Source organism: Misgurnus anguillicaudatus, chromosome 12 (genome assembly GCF_027580225.2).
Source record: "Misgurnus anguillicaudatus chromosome 12, ASM2758022v2, whole genome shotgun sequence".
NCBI classification, from domain to species: domain Eukaryota; kingdom Metazoa; phylum Chordata; class Actinopteri; order Cypriniformes; family Cobitidae; genus Misgurnus; species Misgurnus anguillicaudatus.
Genome location: NC_073348.2, coordinates 21,213,631 through 21,230,986, shown reverse-complemented (window position 1 = coordinate 21,230,986; position 17,356 = coordinate 21,213,631). Strand labels below are relative to the sequence as shown.

At 36.6% G+C, this 17,356-nt stretch overlaps 3 protein-coding genes across 4 annotated transcripts in view; 2 read left to right on the top strand and 1 right to left on the bottom strand.

Annotated features, from left to right (window-relative positions):
• Positions 1-1,061, bottom strand: part of kcnn2 (potassium calcium-activated channel subfamily N member 2) — a 76,884-nt gene extending 75,823 nt beyond the window's left edge. Inside the window, exon 1 of one of the 2 annotated variants that reach the window (XM_055208806.2) lies at positions 908-1,061. Coding sequence is in view for 1 of the 2 variants with exons in the window: in XM_073874112.1 (XP_073730213.1) it covers positions 908-943 (36 nt within the window). In the remaining variant the exon portion in view is untranslated. The remainder of the gene's footprint in view (positions 1-907) is intronic. The other variant, XM_073874112.1, reaches the window with a different exon arrangement.
• On the top strand, positions 511-5,444 carry ska1 (spindle and kinetochore associated complex subunit 1). The gene is made up of 8 exons (XM_055208810.2): positions 511-647; positions 900-988; positions 1,878-1,969; positions 2,078-2,202; positions 2,324-2,427; positions 2,583-2,723; positions 4,508-4,677; positions 4,921-5,444. The coding sequence occupies exons 3-8, from the start codon at positions 1,882-1,884 to the stop codon at positions 5,067-5,069; spliced, it is 777 nt and encodes a 258-aa protein (XP_055064785.2). The 5' UTR covers positions 511-647; positions 900-988; positions 1,878-1,881; the 3' UTR covers positions 5,070-5,444.
• Positions 5,445-5,617: 173 nt separating this feature from the next.
• Positions 5,618-16,965, top strand: slc2a11l (solute carrier family 2 member 11, like). Its single transcript, XM_055208808.2, has 12 exons — positions 5,618-5,679; positions 5,753-5,851; positions 6,107-6,267; positions 6,801-6,925; positions 7,007-7,136; positions 7,218-7,366; positions 8,880-9,070; positions 9,462-9,572; positions 9,687-9,788; positions 12,394-12,469; positions 12,571-12,698; positions 16,195-16,965. Exons 1-12 carry the CDS (start codon positions 5,656-5,658, stop codon positions 16,396-16,398), a joined length of 1,500 nt encoding a protein of 499 aa, XP_055064783.2. The 5' UTR covers positions 5,618-5,655; the 3' UTR covers positions 16,399-16,965.
• The last annotated feature ends 391 nt before the right edge of the window (positions 16,966-17,356 follow it).

The window sequence follows — 17,356 nt, the reverse complement described above, 5'->3', positions numbered from 1 at the left end:
TGAGTATCAGGCAAAACTGCAGTCAGTTTGTAGAACACTAAAGATACACCTCAACATGAATGGCTATATAGCAAGTGTTTTACATTTTAAGCATTTTTTCCATTTATTCATATAATCTGATAGGCTCACTGAGATGCAGTTTCAAAGACAGGGTCTAGGTTAAGCCAGGACAAGGCCTAGTTATATTAAGCATTGCATAATATTTATGAATACATCCTCCTAATTACTTTTCACTTGACATTTGTACAAATAAAAGAAATAAGTTAATGCAGCTTTTATCTAGTAGTTACTATACTCAATAGCAGGTTGTTTTATTACATAAAATAATTTTATTTTATCATAAGGTTTTGGTTAGACATTTTTTATTTAATTTTACTTTTGATTAAAATTGTGTACAGAGAAATAAAAAAAGGTATACGTAAGTAAGTAACGATGACGTGAAAGGGTTTTTAAGATGAAAAAATACGTAATTTTATAAGTAATATTTTTGTAAGGCTAATGGGTTTCCGTGGCGAAAGTGCGGCGGTGAGTCATAAGCTGCATTCTGCGCGTGCGTGCGTTTGTGTTCAAATGTTGGCGCGATAATTCACTCGCATTCACATATGAAATATATTGACCTGCTTCTTTTCATTCAAAGCTTTAAACAGGCAAGTATTATTAATCATATCTGTATCTTATTTATTACCTGAAGTGTTGGCGGTTTAGTGCAGCCGTGTTGTTAGACCTACATTGAGCCGTTAGCTCACAACAACAGGACAGTTAAAGTTAAGGGTCTTTAAACTAAAAGAAAGTTATGGGCTTTCTCTGTGAGGACTGTGCTGCTAGGATAATAATGCAGAAGAAGATAACTTAAGTTAGTCGGAGAAGTGTTGATAACATAAGCAATGTTTTGTGTGCAGTGTCTTACTTTGACGGCAGTGTCTGTCACTGGTTGCGTTGACATCTGAGGCGTGCACTGCGGTCAAAGTTGGTTTAAGTTGCTACCCAGGTAAGTTTGAGTTTCATTTGACCAAATTCTGTTTTATTTGGTGCCAAGTGGATACTGGTGGGTTGTTTTTTAGTCGTGTTGAGTCGTCATGGTAACTTGCAGGGTTGTGGGAAATCGCAAATTGAAATTCGACCAATCAGCTGTACGTTAAGTGACGTCAATGTGACGAAAGCAAAGTAATTCCGCTGTATATCATTAAAAAATAAAAATAATAGGAATAATTTTAAATAGCATATTAACATCTTTTTTATTTTAAATAGTTAATCTTTGAATTCCATTAAATGTCTAAATTGTTATTTATTTACTTGTTTGTTTGTTTGTTTGTTTGTTTGTCTGTCTGTTTGTTTGTTTGTTTGTTTATTTATTATTAATTTTTTTCTTCGTAGACCCATGTCAATTAAAACTGATGTATCAGCTATTATTATACTAACTGAAAAATAACATACATCAGACATAAATATTTTTTTTTCTTTAAGTGTTATGTTTGTCCAAATGTTTTCAATGAATTGGTCGAATTGGTTTACATTAAATTAGATTGATTGGTAAGTCTGGTCGGAATAGAAAAGTTTAAAAGCATTTTCTTTAAAATTTCTTAAAGTAGACTTGAGTTTTTTTTTTTACTGAAAAATCAACCGAATAATATTTAATAATATCCTTATTAGATATTAATATCAAATTCTTTTGAGACAGAGCTCACCTGTGCTACAAACATTTCTCTTCAGGTCCATAATTGATGCTTCATTTTTTTTCAACCAACTTTGGTTAAATCTCATCGGTATCTGTCTTGTTTCACCTGCCCACTTTAGTTTGTTTTGGTGTAGAAAATCTGACCCATGCATTTGAATATGTGCAGTCTTATTGACCCATAACCACTTTGTTTTCCTTTAAGAGCCATGAATCACTGTGAGTTTGAAGAAGTGACACAACATATCAATGACAAAATCTCCATGATTAAAAGACTACTGGAGCTTCGAGCTGTTGGTATGGGAATTTACTTAATGTGTTTATTTGAAATTGGATCAAAACATTATACAGCTGTATGATTGGTTCATTTGGTTACATTACACCAGTCGTGTTGTTTCTTTTCAGCAAAAGATCCAGACAAACGGGGAACCCTTCTCAAAATCGAGCAAGAAGTCAATGCCATCAATGAGCTTCTTGATCGTTTTGAAAGATATGTAGGTCAGCAAAGAGACCTGCTGAAGCACTTAAAGGTGTGGAGGTTTTTTATATGCACACATTATAAATATAACAGAAATATTGTTGGCATTTTATCTATTTATGACTAAATAATGCCATAAAAGATGAAAGGTCTTTGATGTCTCTTTCTGAAAGGATCTGGAAGAGTTTTTCCTGGAAGATGAACAAGACGCCAATCACCTAAAGAACAACATGCCGCCGCACATGCCCAGAAAAGGCCAACAGGCAGCACCACAAGAGTATTATTTATTTATTTTATTACTTTTTTGGTTTGTTTATGATTGTGTGGGCTGGTGACTTAGTTTGCTTCATCATTAAGAGGGACAACAGATCAACCTCAGTTATTTTGTGCTTTACTGAAACTGATGAGTTTGGCTTTTTCTGTTCACTTCAGAGAGGGACAGGTGGCAGTTCAGAACAGGCAGACAGATGCGCCACAGGCCCCGAAGGAACAGGGACCACCTAAGAAAACTCACCGCAAACAGATCAAAGAGATGGAGTTCATTACTGTCCCAGAGTTTGACAGCATACCACCGTGAGTCCCCCCATACCGGTCTAAAACAAACTCTCACATAACAAATAAACTTAAAGGGATAGTTCACCCCCCCCCCCCCCCCCCAAAAAATGGTTATCATTTATTCACCCTCATGTTGTTCTAAACCTGTATGAGTTTCTTTATTCTGTTGCACACAATAGAAGATATTTGGATAAATAATTGAAAGCACACGATTGATGGTACCCATTGACTTCCATAGTACAGGATTCTGGAGGAAAAATTCAAGGCCTTGGAAAGTTGTTGAAAATATACATACATAGATACAGGTAATTGAAAGTGCTTGAATCTATTTTATGCAAGAAGTTTTCTGGGAAAAAATCCGTATTATTCCCTGTGTAGCGTAGGATAATATCATAAAAATTCTTGACTTAGAAACGCACATGCTAAACTGTTCGCTTTAAATGCTTATATCCTATGTATGCGAATGTTGATTCATACCAAAATGCTTTTTTGCATAATTGTGTTTGACACAATGAAAAAACGTCTCTATGTAACTGTTGTTCCCTGAGAAGGGAATGACACGCTGCGTCTCCCTTGCCATACTTCCTGCGTCCCTGTAACGCCGTCTTTGGCAATATTTCTGATAGCGATATACTTCCTAGCTCCCACATTACCCTGTCTTTGTCGTTAAGCCTCGCCATTGGTTGAATTTGATATACACATTCAGATGCACTTACCGCTGGGGGCATCCCCAAAGTGTCACTGCAGTGACACAGCACGAGTTCCCTTGAAAGGGAACTGTAACAGTGCATCTTAAAAAGTAACACGATGTAACGTTGCTCTCACTTGAAATGTGTCCCAACATTTAGTCCTTGAATTTAAGGGAACTGGACCTGGAAAGTCCTTCAAAGATCCTTGAATTTGAAGTTAACTAAGGTGTGGGAACCCTGATAGTATTTACTACTATTAAAGTCAGTGGGTACCATCAACTTTTGTTTTGGATGTTGTCTCAGAAATCAGATACCTATGTAGGCTGTATCCAGCCAGGTTGCTCACTAGATTTTAGAAACACAGCCATACAGAAACAGAAACATACACTGAAAAAGATGCTGTCTGTGCCGAATAGCAGCTGCTGCTTAGATATTTATAAGGTTAGTTCACCCCAAAATGACAATTTTATCATAAATCATTTGTTTCGCTCTAACCCACGCAGTCCTCCGATTGTGTTCAGGACACATTTTTAGATATTTTTGATGAAAACTATCTAAAGATAGACTGAAGACTGTTAAATTGACTTCAGTTTGTTTTACTATTTTTTTCCTAATAAAAGATTGAAAAGCATCACCAAAAAGGTCCAATAGTTCAATAATAATATTATGAAGCGACGACAACACTTTTATGTGCAAAGAAAACAAACAACTCGTAAACGCTCACTTAAAGGCGAGGTGCATGATCTCTGAAAGCCCTAAACAAACACACCCATACCCCAATAGAATCTGGACCTTCTTTTGATAGACCCGCCCCACACATACGCAACCCAGACAATGATGTCGGTTAGTAGACCCGCCCCTTACTGCTGATTGGCTACTAGTGCGTTTTGGTACTCGGCTTGACCCCCTTTGCCAAAGTGTTCAATAATCATGCACCAAATTGTTGAATAAAATCGTTCATTTTGCACACAAAAGTGTTGTGGTCGCTACTTAATCGGGAGACTTTGTGGGTTATTTTGGGGTGAACTAACACTTTAATCGACTAGCTTTTTGCATCTGATGTAAGTATACGTGTGTTTTTTTAGAATCAGACTTTTACTCTTGCTGTCACAGGTACATGAAAGGCCGCGTGTCCTACGACCAGCTGAACGCAACGGTGCAAAGCATCAACACAGCCGTAACGGCAAAATATAAGATTCTCCATCAGCCAGTCAAGACCTTGAACAACGTGTCTCGTACGCTCCAGCAGCGCTTTAAAGACCAAGAAACCAAGGACACCAAGGGTATCTCAGTTTTATATGTCTGCTACAGAGCCATAGGTCAATGGCTTGACCTCATTGATCCTCACAGTCCATCATGTATTAACAGTCTTGTCATCTGGGGAATTGAAAGTTGCAGACACACACACACACACACACACACACAGTGGTGCTCAAATGAAGATGGTTATTTATCCTGAATGATCTTGTATTTAATAAGTTCTTCTATGCCAAAAAAGGTGACCCAACTTCTTTTATTTCCTGCAGGTCATTTTTTCATTGTGGAGCAAGACATTAAAGAGTTTACCCAGCTGAAGGTGGACAAGAGGTTTTTGGGGATGCTAAACATGTTACGCCACTGTCAGCGTCTGAAGGAGGTCAGAGGAGGAGGAGTTTCACGCTTCATTCTGCTTTAAGATTTTGGAGGTATTCGCTGCCCCCAACACCCAACTACATCACATGGCTTTGAATGGAAGACACTATGAAATGTTAACAATGGATGTTGAGATTCACATGGTGAAATCTGCACTGAACTTATGGGATTTCAGGAGCGGTTGTGATACAAAATGGTTTTGCATACAATTGAAAGCTGAAATCATACTTCCCATTATCTCTGGATGGCTCTGATCATAATTTGATCTGTAATATGAATTTTTTTTTCCGTATATTTACGTCATGTTATTGTTGTTGGTCACTTTATCAATAAAAAATGATTTCTGCATTATTTATATCATCAAAGCATCGAAAATATTGTCACTAGCCAAATAAAGAGACGGTGTTGTCGTGGAGTATTGACGTTTTGGTTTTATTGATTTTTTTTGTGAATAAAATGGCAGCTGCATTTGGAGAGAAGGTGAATCCAAGTCATCACCTTTATCCTCTTTTCTAACCAAACGCTCAACCAAGCGTTTCGTTTCACAGAAGTTACAGTTCAACAGTAAGTTAGACATTTTTGTATATGCTTTGTCATCCTTATTCACTTCAAGCAAAGCTGCACATACAATGACTCGTTCCATAGCACTACTGGTAAAAACATTCATACCCTCGATTAAATTACGTAGCTGGATTTATCCAAAAAACATTGTTTATTTTTTTCCAGCTGAAGTGTCCTGTGCTCATCGCAACCATTTTGATATCAGGAATAGGAGGAACCTTCCAGTATGGATTTAATATCTCCGTATTGAACTCGCCATCGGTTGTAAGTACTGCTTGGTTATTAAGTGTCGTAGGTTGATTTACTGTCTTGGGCTGGCAATTGGATTGGAGGGGTTGGTTGTAATCACTATTAATCAGATGTGTTTCTATTGCTGTCTTAAGGGGAGACATTCCCAAAGGATTTAACAATCAATACATATCAGAGCTTATGAGGTGGTGCTAACCTGTGAAGCGCCTAGGTTCGATAAAATGAAATGAATGACATAATCAACTCAGACTCGTGTGCTTACATTGCAAGTTTATTAAAACGCTGGTGAACAGCACCTGCCAGCTGCGTTACGGACGCTCCCTTGAACCCTGGGAGCTGTCCCTCATCTGGTCCTTCATCGTGTCCATATACTCGGTCGGGGGACTGATCGGCGCCCTCTGCGCTGGACGCCTGGCAACTCTGTTTGGAAGGTGATGCATTCATATCCATGATGGAAAATTAAGTGCTTTGTTGTAATCCAAGCCTCTGTGTTGAAATCTAAAGATATCAAGGTTATATTTTCACAGAATGTCAATGTTTTTTACATTTATGTAGGATGATTTTATGTAAAAAAATTTACTTTAACCTGAATTGGTCACATATGTTGAGCAGAATAGGTATACATTAGGAATAACGTACATCCAGCTGGTTGTTATTGCAGAATAAAACCCAACAGGCTGATCAGGACCCCAACATTAATTTTTTGTGATAAAAACTGGTTGGATGTACATAAGATGCATATTACATTGCTTTGATCCACATGAGATTTTTATAGCCACTTCAAACGTGTTAAAGTGTAAACTGGACGAACATGCATTTGGATTAATCATTTGTTTTATGTTGGTTAATCTATTCACAAGTTGTATACAATTTGGCATCTCCAATTCACCTAGTATCCGTCTCTCATCATTTAGGTGTATTTGTACAGCCATATAGCATTCTGTCTATTCCTATGCCTATGTAGAAAGAAAACGCTGCTATTAAACAATGTGTTGGCGATCTGCGGCGCTGTCCTGATGTTGTTGAGTAAGACGGCCCTCTCATTCGAGATGATCATGGTGGGACGTATCTTATACGGGATTAATGCTGGTGCGTTTGTAATATTGTTGCCTAGTATGTAGTACTGTCTACCTACCTAGAAACACTTTTGACATCTCTTGTATGGACCAGGTGTGGGTTTGACGGTCCACACTCTGTATTTGTTGGAATGCGCCCCCAAGAGGCTGCGAGGAATGGTTGGCGTTTCCGTGGCATCTTTTGTGTCATTTGGGAAGTTTACAGGCCAGCTGCTTGGGATCAGGTGGGTAGTTGTGCTGATGTCATAAGCATCCATCCTTATTCATGAGTTGGGTTTTAATTTGTGTATATGTGTGTGTGTTAGTGAGCTGCTGGGCACAGAGGAGCGCTGGATTTGGTTGCTGGCCGTCAGCGGGGCGGCTGGTCTTCTGCAGCTGCTTACCTTGCCCTTCCTCCCTGAATCTCCACGGTATCTCCTGCTGGAAAGGGCAGACAAAGATGGCTGCGAGATGGGTCAGGGCCTACTTTATTATTAGTTATAAGGTTATTAGTGTTGAGGTATCATTTTAGTTTTTGCTTTTAAGGCCCAAAATAGCCAATAAGTGAGGAATAATTGACGACAGGCCATTGAATTATAAGAAAATAATGCACACCCAAGGTGCAATGTGGCACGACGCGAAGGTCAATGACGTGACGTTAATTATTTTGTGTCCGTATGGTTCAATTACATGTTAAAGGGTTAAAATTTCTAAATAAATTGCAGATTACTTGCATACAAGGGGACATTTTGAAATCATTTTTGGGGGATAATTGCAAAAATGTCAGTGTGGTGTAACCGGTCTGTGTCAATTGGTGTAGCTAGTATTTTTTTAATATATAAAATAAAATATAATCATCTAGTTTAGTGTAATATGATTTTTTTTACATACATTTTTACATAATTTGTCAAAGAATATTTAGAAAACAAAGCTGTTTTCAGCATATGTCAGGACAAATTTACAAAAACACATTAAAATGTACATTTTGAAATAACGCATAAAATTGTATTTTAAAATGTTTTTTGTTACGCTTACATGCCATCAATGTGGGTAAAATATTCAAAAAAATTTCATTCTTTGGCGGTTACACCATTTGACATTTTCAGGTCCATTCAGTCTTAACTTTCATAAAAATGGTGCAAATTAGGGATGCATAACGGTGCAAATTAGGGATGCAATATATAAAAAAAATTATATATTAAGGATTTATATATTATATAAATTATATATAAATATACAAATGTATATACACATGTTAACATTTCTTAAATCTATACATGCATGTGTGTGCATTTATTTATACAAAGTTATTATACACAGTTCACAAAAATATATGTTGTAAACAAAAATGTATTCTGCTATAGATTAGTCGCGATTAATCGTTATGCATCCCTAGTGCAAATGTAATTTTTTTTATTGCACACAATTAACATAAATGCACTATGTGCCTTGAAATAAACCTGATGTGTGCTTTTAAAACCAGTTTTTTTAAAAGATTTTTTAAATTCTCATCTTGCCAAACCGTTTTTGTCACTGACCCATATATAGAAATGTTTATATAGCTCAACTGGTAGAGCATCACCTTAGCAATGCAAAGTTTATGGATTCGATCACTTTGGATAATAGCATCTGCCAAATGCATAAATGTAAATGTGTATAAGAAAGGGTGAAAATGGGACAATATAGGAAAAAAGTACACCCTGTTAAGATTATATTTCATGTAAGGAATAATTGATGACAGGACGTTGAATTATATAGAAATAATGGGCAATCAAGGTCAAAGCACGTGTGCATTGTTTTCTAATAGTTGAAAGAACTGGGGTCAATTATTTTGCTTATACCATGGTATGTGGTTATTTTAAGATATTTGACCGGTTAGGTGTATGTTTATCGATAAATAATGCATACCCGTGAAACATTTCTCAACCAATCAGAATAAAGCATTCAACAGCCCCATGGTATAATATTATATATAACACATGGTTCAGCTTTGCGCAGGTTGTGGGGAGCTAAAAATGACCCTAAACCAGAGATGGAGGAAATGTTGGCTGAACACGCTGCACTAAAAGGTGTGAAGATCCACCGAGTCATGGATCTAATTTTCGACATCAGTGTCCGCTGGCAGCTCCTCACCATCATCGTGACTTTCATCACTCTGCAGCTGTGCGGCATCAACGCCGTGAGTCACAACGAGTCAATGCACAACCTGCACCTTCTGAATCTGGGAATTATTGAAATGAGGGTGTTTGTTTTGTCAGAACACTTACCATATGCCACTACATTGCCTAGACAGGAAGCAGGATGAATAATTTTGGGCAGAGAGCAGAAAATATATTCAATATAATCGGGGGTAATTTATTTGATACATCTTATCACTACTCCCTTTATTGCAATTTCACAAAAATTGCAACTGTCATCATTTTGCCCATTTATTATCTATGATAATTATGATTATGGGGTTCCTATTGCTTAGTTGGTAGATAAAAATGTATATTTGTGATTTGCACTGTAAGTCGTTTTGGGTAAATGTTCAAAAATGTCCATTTAAAATGTTTGAAATATCTTTACAGGTCTATCTCTATTCATTTGATGTGTTTCAAGCGGCTGGTATTCCCAAAGAAAATGTGCGCTATGCCGCCATAGGAACAGGACTTTGTGAAATTTCCGCTTCCTTAGCCTGTGTGAGCTGCTCTCTACCACATATCAAGCCCATATATCTCACCAGAACTCAATATATTATTTTGCATGATAAAAATGTTGCCCTGTAGTTATCATGTTTTTATTTTATTTTTTAGGTGCTGTTCATTGAAAGCACAGGGAAGAGGGTTCTTCTCTTCAGGGGTTACCTGTTAATGGCAGCAGCGCTGGCTCTGCTTACAGTTACACTCTACCTACAGGTCTGCTGTATTATAATGCATGTTAAGGGCAGTTTCTTAGACAGGTTTAGATTAATCCAAGACTATGTCTTAGTTATATTAGGACATTTAAGTTATTATTTACCCCCCCCCCCCAAAAAAAAAAACATTACTGTATGGATTTTGAGACAAACAATAGATTGTAGCTGTAAATGAATGTATCCTATGTAAATTAAGAATAATGTAATTATTGAGTTACACCCCAATGGAAGCTCTCAAAACTCATTGGGGTGGTTTCCTGGACAGGGCTTATCATACCCAAGTCCCAGACTAAAATGCATGTTTGAGTTCCCTTGATTTAAAAAACAATTTGCACGGACTTATATATCAGTGCTAGTGTGTTCTCTCAAGATGCACATCTGTTTTTTGGGGGTTTTTTTTGCAAAAACTACTTTAATGTCCTAATATAATTAAGGCCTAGTCCTGGATTAATCTAAAACCTGTCAGAAAACCGGATCATAGTGTGATGTTTGGAACAAGAAGACATGACTTGAAATGTATTTTTTGGGCAAACTATTAGTTTAAAGTCAGGGTGCATGATCTCTGAAAGCCAATGTGGACATTTAAAATCCCCTAAACAAACACGCCCCTACCCCATTAGAATCTGGACCTTTTTGGATAGACCCGCCCCACACATACGCAACCCAGGCAACGATGTCGGTTAGTAGACACGCCCCTTACTGCTGATTTGGCTACAATTGTGTTTTGGTACTCGGTCTGACTTCTTTTACAAAGTGTTTTATTTATTTATTACATATTTTTTATAATAGTTTGGCTTCTTTTAAGTACGGTAACATTTTAAACATGATCATTAAATAATAAATCATGATGAACATTAATTAAAATCAACAAGTAAAAGAAAACGTTTTGAGTAGACTATATTAAAAAAAAGTACCCCTTCAGATTATTTTATTCATTGTGGCAGCTACAAAAAGCTTGGAGACCCCTGCTATAGAAGATACCCTAATATTTACTACAGTAAACTGTAGTAATATTTCAACCATACGTGTCATCCATTTCAGAATGTGAAACATAATGGCGGCCTCTATAGGTTAAAATGAGTATTACATGTTGGGGTTTTAGTAGATAAAGGCAAATATGAAGTATTAAAGGGATAGTTTCACCCAAAAATGAAAATTCTGTCGTCATTTTTTCACCCGCATGTTGTTCTGGACCTTTATTAGTTTTTTGTTTTGATGAACACATAAAAGATAATTGAATAAATGATGGCAAGCACACAGCTGATGGTCCCCATTGAATTCCATCGTATTTGTTTTTTCTACTATGGAGGTCGGTGGTTACAGTTAGCTGTGTGTTTGCCATCGCTTAAGAAGATATCTTTTGTGTGTTCATCAGAAGAAAGAAAGTCATACAGGTTTAGAACCACATGAGGATAAGACATTTTTGGGTGAACAATCCCTTTAAAGCATGGCGGAGAGCGGGGCACAACCTAACGCTTTTTGTTTTTGGCTCAATCATTCAAAAAATATTTGAGTTTGATTAATTATATTTTTACACAAGCAACACACACATCTCTGCTATAAATGAACATTTGAAGTTTGTTTCTAGTACTTACCATTCTTGGACAATTACATCAAACGTGACAGAAGTGCAAACGTTACAACTTACCCCATAGGTGGGGTTAATTGTAACAGGCAGGGGGTTAGTTGTAACACTTGCTAAAAATTAAGTTTGCAGGCAAAAATTTCAATACTATTTTGTCTATATCCTTGAAGTGGATATTGTTTATATATCTGTCTATAATAGACAGGTATCCACACTGTATTCATTCATCCAGCCCTTTTCTAACAATAGTTCAATTTTAAATGATACAAATGTCTAAATATGTGAGAAAAAGCAGCACAATTGTGACAAAACATTTTTTTATATGTGACCCAGTCTGTAATAACCATACAACAGCTTCAAAATCAAATTCTGAGATAATGAGCATCAAAGTCATTCATTTCATTATGATTTCAATCTTTGACGTGACATTATTCAATCAATATTGAAGATATGAACAAAAATAAATTTGACACACGATTTTTGATAAGACAGGCACATTTATTTTGTTGGCAGCCAGCAATCATTTGTGTGTAGCCTATTTAAAACAACGGCAAGAATTACGCTAACGTTAGTGGTTTTCATATCGTAAGTGCTGAGGGGTTAGTTGTAACACAGCGTTACAATTAACTCGCTGGGTCAAAATATTTTCATGCCCACCAAAAAAGTTGCTAAGAGCTGCAGACATATTTCAAAACGATGCTATGTTTTAGTCAACAAGACAATTTACTTACATGCCACCAAAACATTCGTTCATCAATAACTCTCTGTAAAAACATTACAGATTTCCAATAATTTGCGGGAGATTGTCTTTTGGCAGCGTGAAAAAAATACTGGAAAACCAAAACGCTCAACCTTTGGCAATAATGTAAACAGTCCGTGTTACAACTAACCCCGCGTTAGTTTTTGCCCCGCACACCCCTACCAGTCTTCAAAGTCGGTGTACTTTTTAAGCAAAAAAGATTTGTCAAAGCGATACGAAAAGCTGTTCCTTCTTAATGTTGAATCTGGCTCTGTGTTATAGGGGTCTGTAACCTGGATGCCATACTGCAGCATGGTCCTCATTTTAATCTACATCGTCATCTTCTCTACTGGACCAGGTACATCCACACATAGTCAACCGTACACTCGTAGTGTATCTGACAGACGCGTCTGTAGCTCAGTTGGCTCGATTCGATACTGTCAATTTTCTCTTTCACAGCGGCTGTAACGTCTCCACTGCCTGCTGAGATATTTACACAATCTTATAAACCATCAGCGTTCGCTGTGGGCTGCACCCTTAACTGGGTCGGACTCTTTTTGGTGGGCATGTTATTTCCCCTTATAGTGGTAAGTTTTGCTGTAGCTTTATGACTCATTTTGTATAATATTCTTTTGATTTGTTGCAATTTTTTAAATGTTACAGGACTGGTTTTACAGACAAGGCTAAGATAAAGTCAGGACTAGGCCTTGGTTAAATTAAGATGTTTAAGCGTCTTTTATAAACAAAAATACATTTGAAAAATATGCTATTTTAAGATCTGTCTGTGCAAGTTATTGTATAGTTGAGACAGCTCAAACATGTGTTTTAGTCTAGGACTAGCCTTAAAGGATCTCTCCACTTTAAAAAAAATAGGCTCATATTCTTTTCATATTATTTTTGAGCGCAATGCTAATGGTCTAATCAGATTCAATGGATTATGCTAAGCTATGCTAAAAGTGGTACCGCCAGATGCGGAGATCAACTGAATGGATTCCAAAACGGTAAAAATTAAATGTTTAACTCTACACTGTAAAAAATAAATTGTTGGCTCAATGAATTATTTTTTAGTAACTAGTTCCACAGAAATTTTACGTTCACTCAATTTCTGTCTCCAAAGTGTTACCTGGATTGATGTTTTTTAGTTGGCCCAAATTTGACTCAAATATAAAAAAGTATGTTGGCTCAATTAGCTTTATAGTTCATTCAACTAAAATGTTTTAATCAGTTGAATCTTTAAAAACTTACAGCAAAGACTCTGTCAATTAAAATTTAAGTATTCACTCAATGTTTTATGTGTTACTTCAATTAATATTTATTATTTGGGATTTTTTTTAATAACATTTTAAAATTATTTATCAAATAATTTATGCTGGTGTTGTAAACAAAATAATTAACTTCAGTCACATAAAAACAAAAGCTTTTTATTCACTTATTCACTTATCATACAGACTGAACATACAGAATTAAGTCTTTAAATAGAGGGCATAAAACAGTCCAAAAGCCTCCAAAGTCAGTCAGAACATCTCCAGGGCCATTTAGGAGACTTTCCTCAGCCAGTCCAAGCGGAGACTGTCTCGCTATGTATCCCTCTGAGGAATATAAACACACAAACATACATAAATACATGTTTAATATAATAAAGCTTGACGGTGAAAGACTTTATTCCCTAAATAACGTTAATGTTAGGCCAAATTTCCCTCAGACATCACACATAATTAAACACTATTGGGCGGTTTTCTCGGACAGGGCTTTTCACTGACTAAAATAACTTACTGACATCTCTTAACATATGAGTGCTATTGTTTTGTCTCAAAATGCACGCCAGTATTGTATTATATAAGGTTTGTTTGTAAAAATGTCCCAATTATAATAGGGCTTGGGCGTCGTGACGTCATTACTTGTCGTGGCGGCCATGTTGGTTGCCTCCTTTACTGCTGCGCTCCATGCTGCGCTCTGTTTATAGACATACTTTCTCTCAATTGTGTGTCTTAATTTCATTAATTTGTCGTTATTTTTTCAACCATGGTAAACCGTTGCTGTATTAATAATAAAGTAACACATTAAAAGTAATTTACATTAAAAATGACAGATTACAGAAAACTTCATTATGTTTTATTCAATATCGGAAACCAAACATTAACCTCAACCCCTCAGTAATGTGTATACATGACATATAAATGACATTTATATATACGACAGTGAAGTATAACATCTGAATATTAATTTATATAGCTTAAGTCAACATTGAACATAAGGGAACTGTCCCGGTTTACTCGCCCAAAATACGGGAACATTTCAACATTCATCTTTCTGTTGCTATCCCTCTGCTGACAGCAAAAACTGCTGCATTAACTAAGCTACTTGTGAAGCTAGGTCATACGTGACTTTGCTTACAGATTGGTGTGAAATCGTGCTCTCACAACAACCACGCTGTTATCTTAAAAGGCTATTTATTAACTCTTTTTTTCATATGGATCCTAACCGTTAATAGTTCCGATTTTGTCCACATACCGGTCCCTGCTTCCCTGTTTAACGTATCCCAGTAAATTCCACATCCTTTTCCGGATTTTAACATCTTTTTTCTTTCTTTTAATTCTCCCAACTCCGCCGCTTCTCCTCGTTCAACTTGCTGTATGTTTACATTCGCGAGGCCACCAACATGGCTGCGACGTCCCAGAATGCAACGCGGCGCCCAAGCCCTATAAAGACCGAGTTCTAAACTCTGTCCGGTAAACCAACCCTATATCCAGGCTTTTTATCTTAACTAAAATAGCTCCACTTTACTTCGGTCACATAACATAACACACTTCTAATATATCTTTACAAAAATATCATTACAAAAACGGCGAGTATTTGCGTCTTTGCCAATTAATATATTCTAAAATTAACATTTAATTACAAACACTTACCTGACGTGAACTTGAGGAAACGGGTGACTTGTGTCCTTCCTTGTGTGAAACAGTAAGTGATTCCAGCTGTTGCGTGCGGATTGATCTCAGATGAAATGACCTGTGATCCAGATCCTTCCGAGTTAAAACATTTTAAATTCAAAATACACAGACGCACGCCCATACATACATACATACATACATGCACACGCGCGAGGACGCGCGCGCGCACACACGCACGCACACGGGTACACACACGGGTATATTTAGAAGTTTTAAGATTGTTATGATATTGGGACTATTTCTCCACTCGCACCTTCAGCTCTGAAGTTCAAATTCGCAGGCAGTACGCAGTCCGATTATAACAATTGTGAAAGATATGAAATATCATTCAACAGCAATATCATTTAAGTGCAATCCTAAAATATGATTTAAAACATACCGGTAAACCTTTTATTATTAAGTATAAGAAATTAAAATGAATTAAATCGCATGTTTAAACGCCACAGAGATATCAGAGCCAGCAGTCGATTTCTGATGGGCTTGCCGAGGCGAGGCTGCGCTGGGCGGGGTGTGAGCGCTTAAGTGTCTGTGATTTTCTGGAGCTCTTCTGGAGCTCTTCTCCTTCCGAAAGTGTCCGAGCACATTTTTAAATAGACGCTATCTATATTAACCGACCGCATATTTAAACTTAAAGCACATACATTCACGCCTGAACAACTCTTAAAATTACATTTTGTTACCAAATAACAGTAATATTATGAGCATTTTGTTGTCAGGAAACATAGCTGTCATAAGTCCACATATTGACCAGATTTGTCTTAATTAGTTCAGTCAACATAGCCATTCTGAATGTTGACTGAATTTGAAAATAACCATTCACTCAATGTTTTAAACACAGATTTATCTAGACTTAAAATAATATGTCTACTCAACTAAGCCCAAACAAGAAAATTGGTTTAACTTATATATTTTTGCCCTTCCAACATTTCATTAATTGGATTTTTTACAGTGTAGGGGAGCTGGAAAATGAGCTTTTTTTTTAAAAGTTGAGTGTCTCTTTAAGCTTTGTCTGTGCAACCTGGGGCTAGAGTTTTACTGAATGCTTAAATTTCAATAAAGCACCGTCTTTAAACCATTAATGAGTAAGTTTATCCTAATGTATTTTCTCCATATGTGATACTTTCATTTGCAGAAGCATTTGGATTATTTCTGCTTCCTCATCTTCTTTGCGTTTTGCTTCTTCTCTGGCATATTTGTTTGGTTCAGCGTGCCAGAAACCAAGAATAAAACTGTTCTGGAGATCACAGAGGACTTTAAAAAAATGCACCAGAAACGCTCTCTACAGTCTAAACTGTACCTCAATGAATTCCAGAGCACTATATCTACCAAGCTTTAGCACCAGCGCAAAAATAGGTCGTCTAACGTAGATGAATCAAAGTCGATGTGCATGCATGTACCACCCAATAAGCATTCCATGTGCTCTATTATTTGTGAAATATAGTCAGTATGTTAAGACAAACTCTATGAAATGTCCCATTTGTAAACCCAAAATCCAATTTCAATTAGAGGCAAACTGACGGTGAATCAATAGATTTGTACTATGTCACGCTGAGGGATACCAATACAGGTTTGGCCTGATACAATTGCAATGCTTTTATTGACATTGTTACGTGAATGGTTTTGTGGAGATATTGCCTTTCTTGACCATTTCATGTTGTCCTCAGGGGTGTGATGAACTTTTACCACATCATAAAGTTAGCAAATTAAATATTGTACTGACTATGTTTGTTGGCATCTGTCTTTAATCATCCATATTTGTCTACACTAAGCAGGTAATTGTTTTTTCTTTTGTTTCACTTATTTCTTTAATGGCTTTTTAAGATGTAAACAATTACAGGTAATGAGATGAATTGGTGGAACAATTACATGACAATGACTATTAAAACTATAATGAATGATGTCATTTCAACTTTTTTTTTTTTTACAGCTGATGAATAATGAAACGTTGACAGCCAATCAAAATCTATTAGAATTTAAAGGCATTGAACATTTAATTTTCCCTATTGTGATGTGAGTGAAACTGGAATGGGAAAAGTGTAGGGCGGGACTTGATTTCATCATCTGGGAAGTAATTGGATTGTCGAAAGTTAAAAGCCTGACTCTCTTTGACAGTCAATCACACCCTCACACTGAGCCGTGTGTCATCAAAAGAAGTGTTTTTATTCAAGTGTATTAAGCTGCATGAATTTTAAGGCATGTTTTATATACAGTACTGTGCAAAAGTCTTAGGCCACCATGCCAGAATTAGATGAGTTGTTTTTGCAATGTTATAGTGATCATATATAATTGTTTCT

Bases quoted from the DNA above. Each gene is read 5' to 3' on its own strand.
- ska1 (XM_055208810.2), top strand. From the start codon at position 1,882: ATGAATCACTGTGAGTTTGAAGAAGTGACACAACATATCAATGACAAA. The intron at 2,203-2,323 runs GTGTGGAGGTTT...TCTTTCTGAAAG, and splicing joins ACCTGCTGAAGCACTTAAAG to GATCTGGAAGAGTTTTTCCT. The intron at 2,724-4,507 runs GTGAGTCCCCCC...TTGCTGTCACAG, and splicing joins GAGTTTGACAGCATACCACC to GTACATGAAAGGCCGCGTGT.
- slc2a11l (XM_055208808.2), top strand. From the start codon at position 5,656: ATGACTCGTTCCATAGCACTACTG. The intron at 7,367-8,879 runs GTCAGGGCCTAC...CACATGGTTCAG, and splicing joins CAAAGATGGCTGCGAGATGG to CTTTGCGCAGGTTGTGGGGA. The intron at 9,789-12,393 runs GTCTGCTGTATT...TCTGTGTTATAG, and splicing joins CAGTTACACTCTACCTACAG to GGGTCTGTAACCTGGATGCC.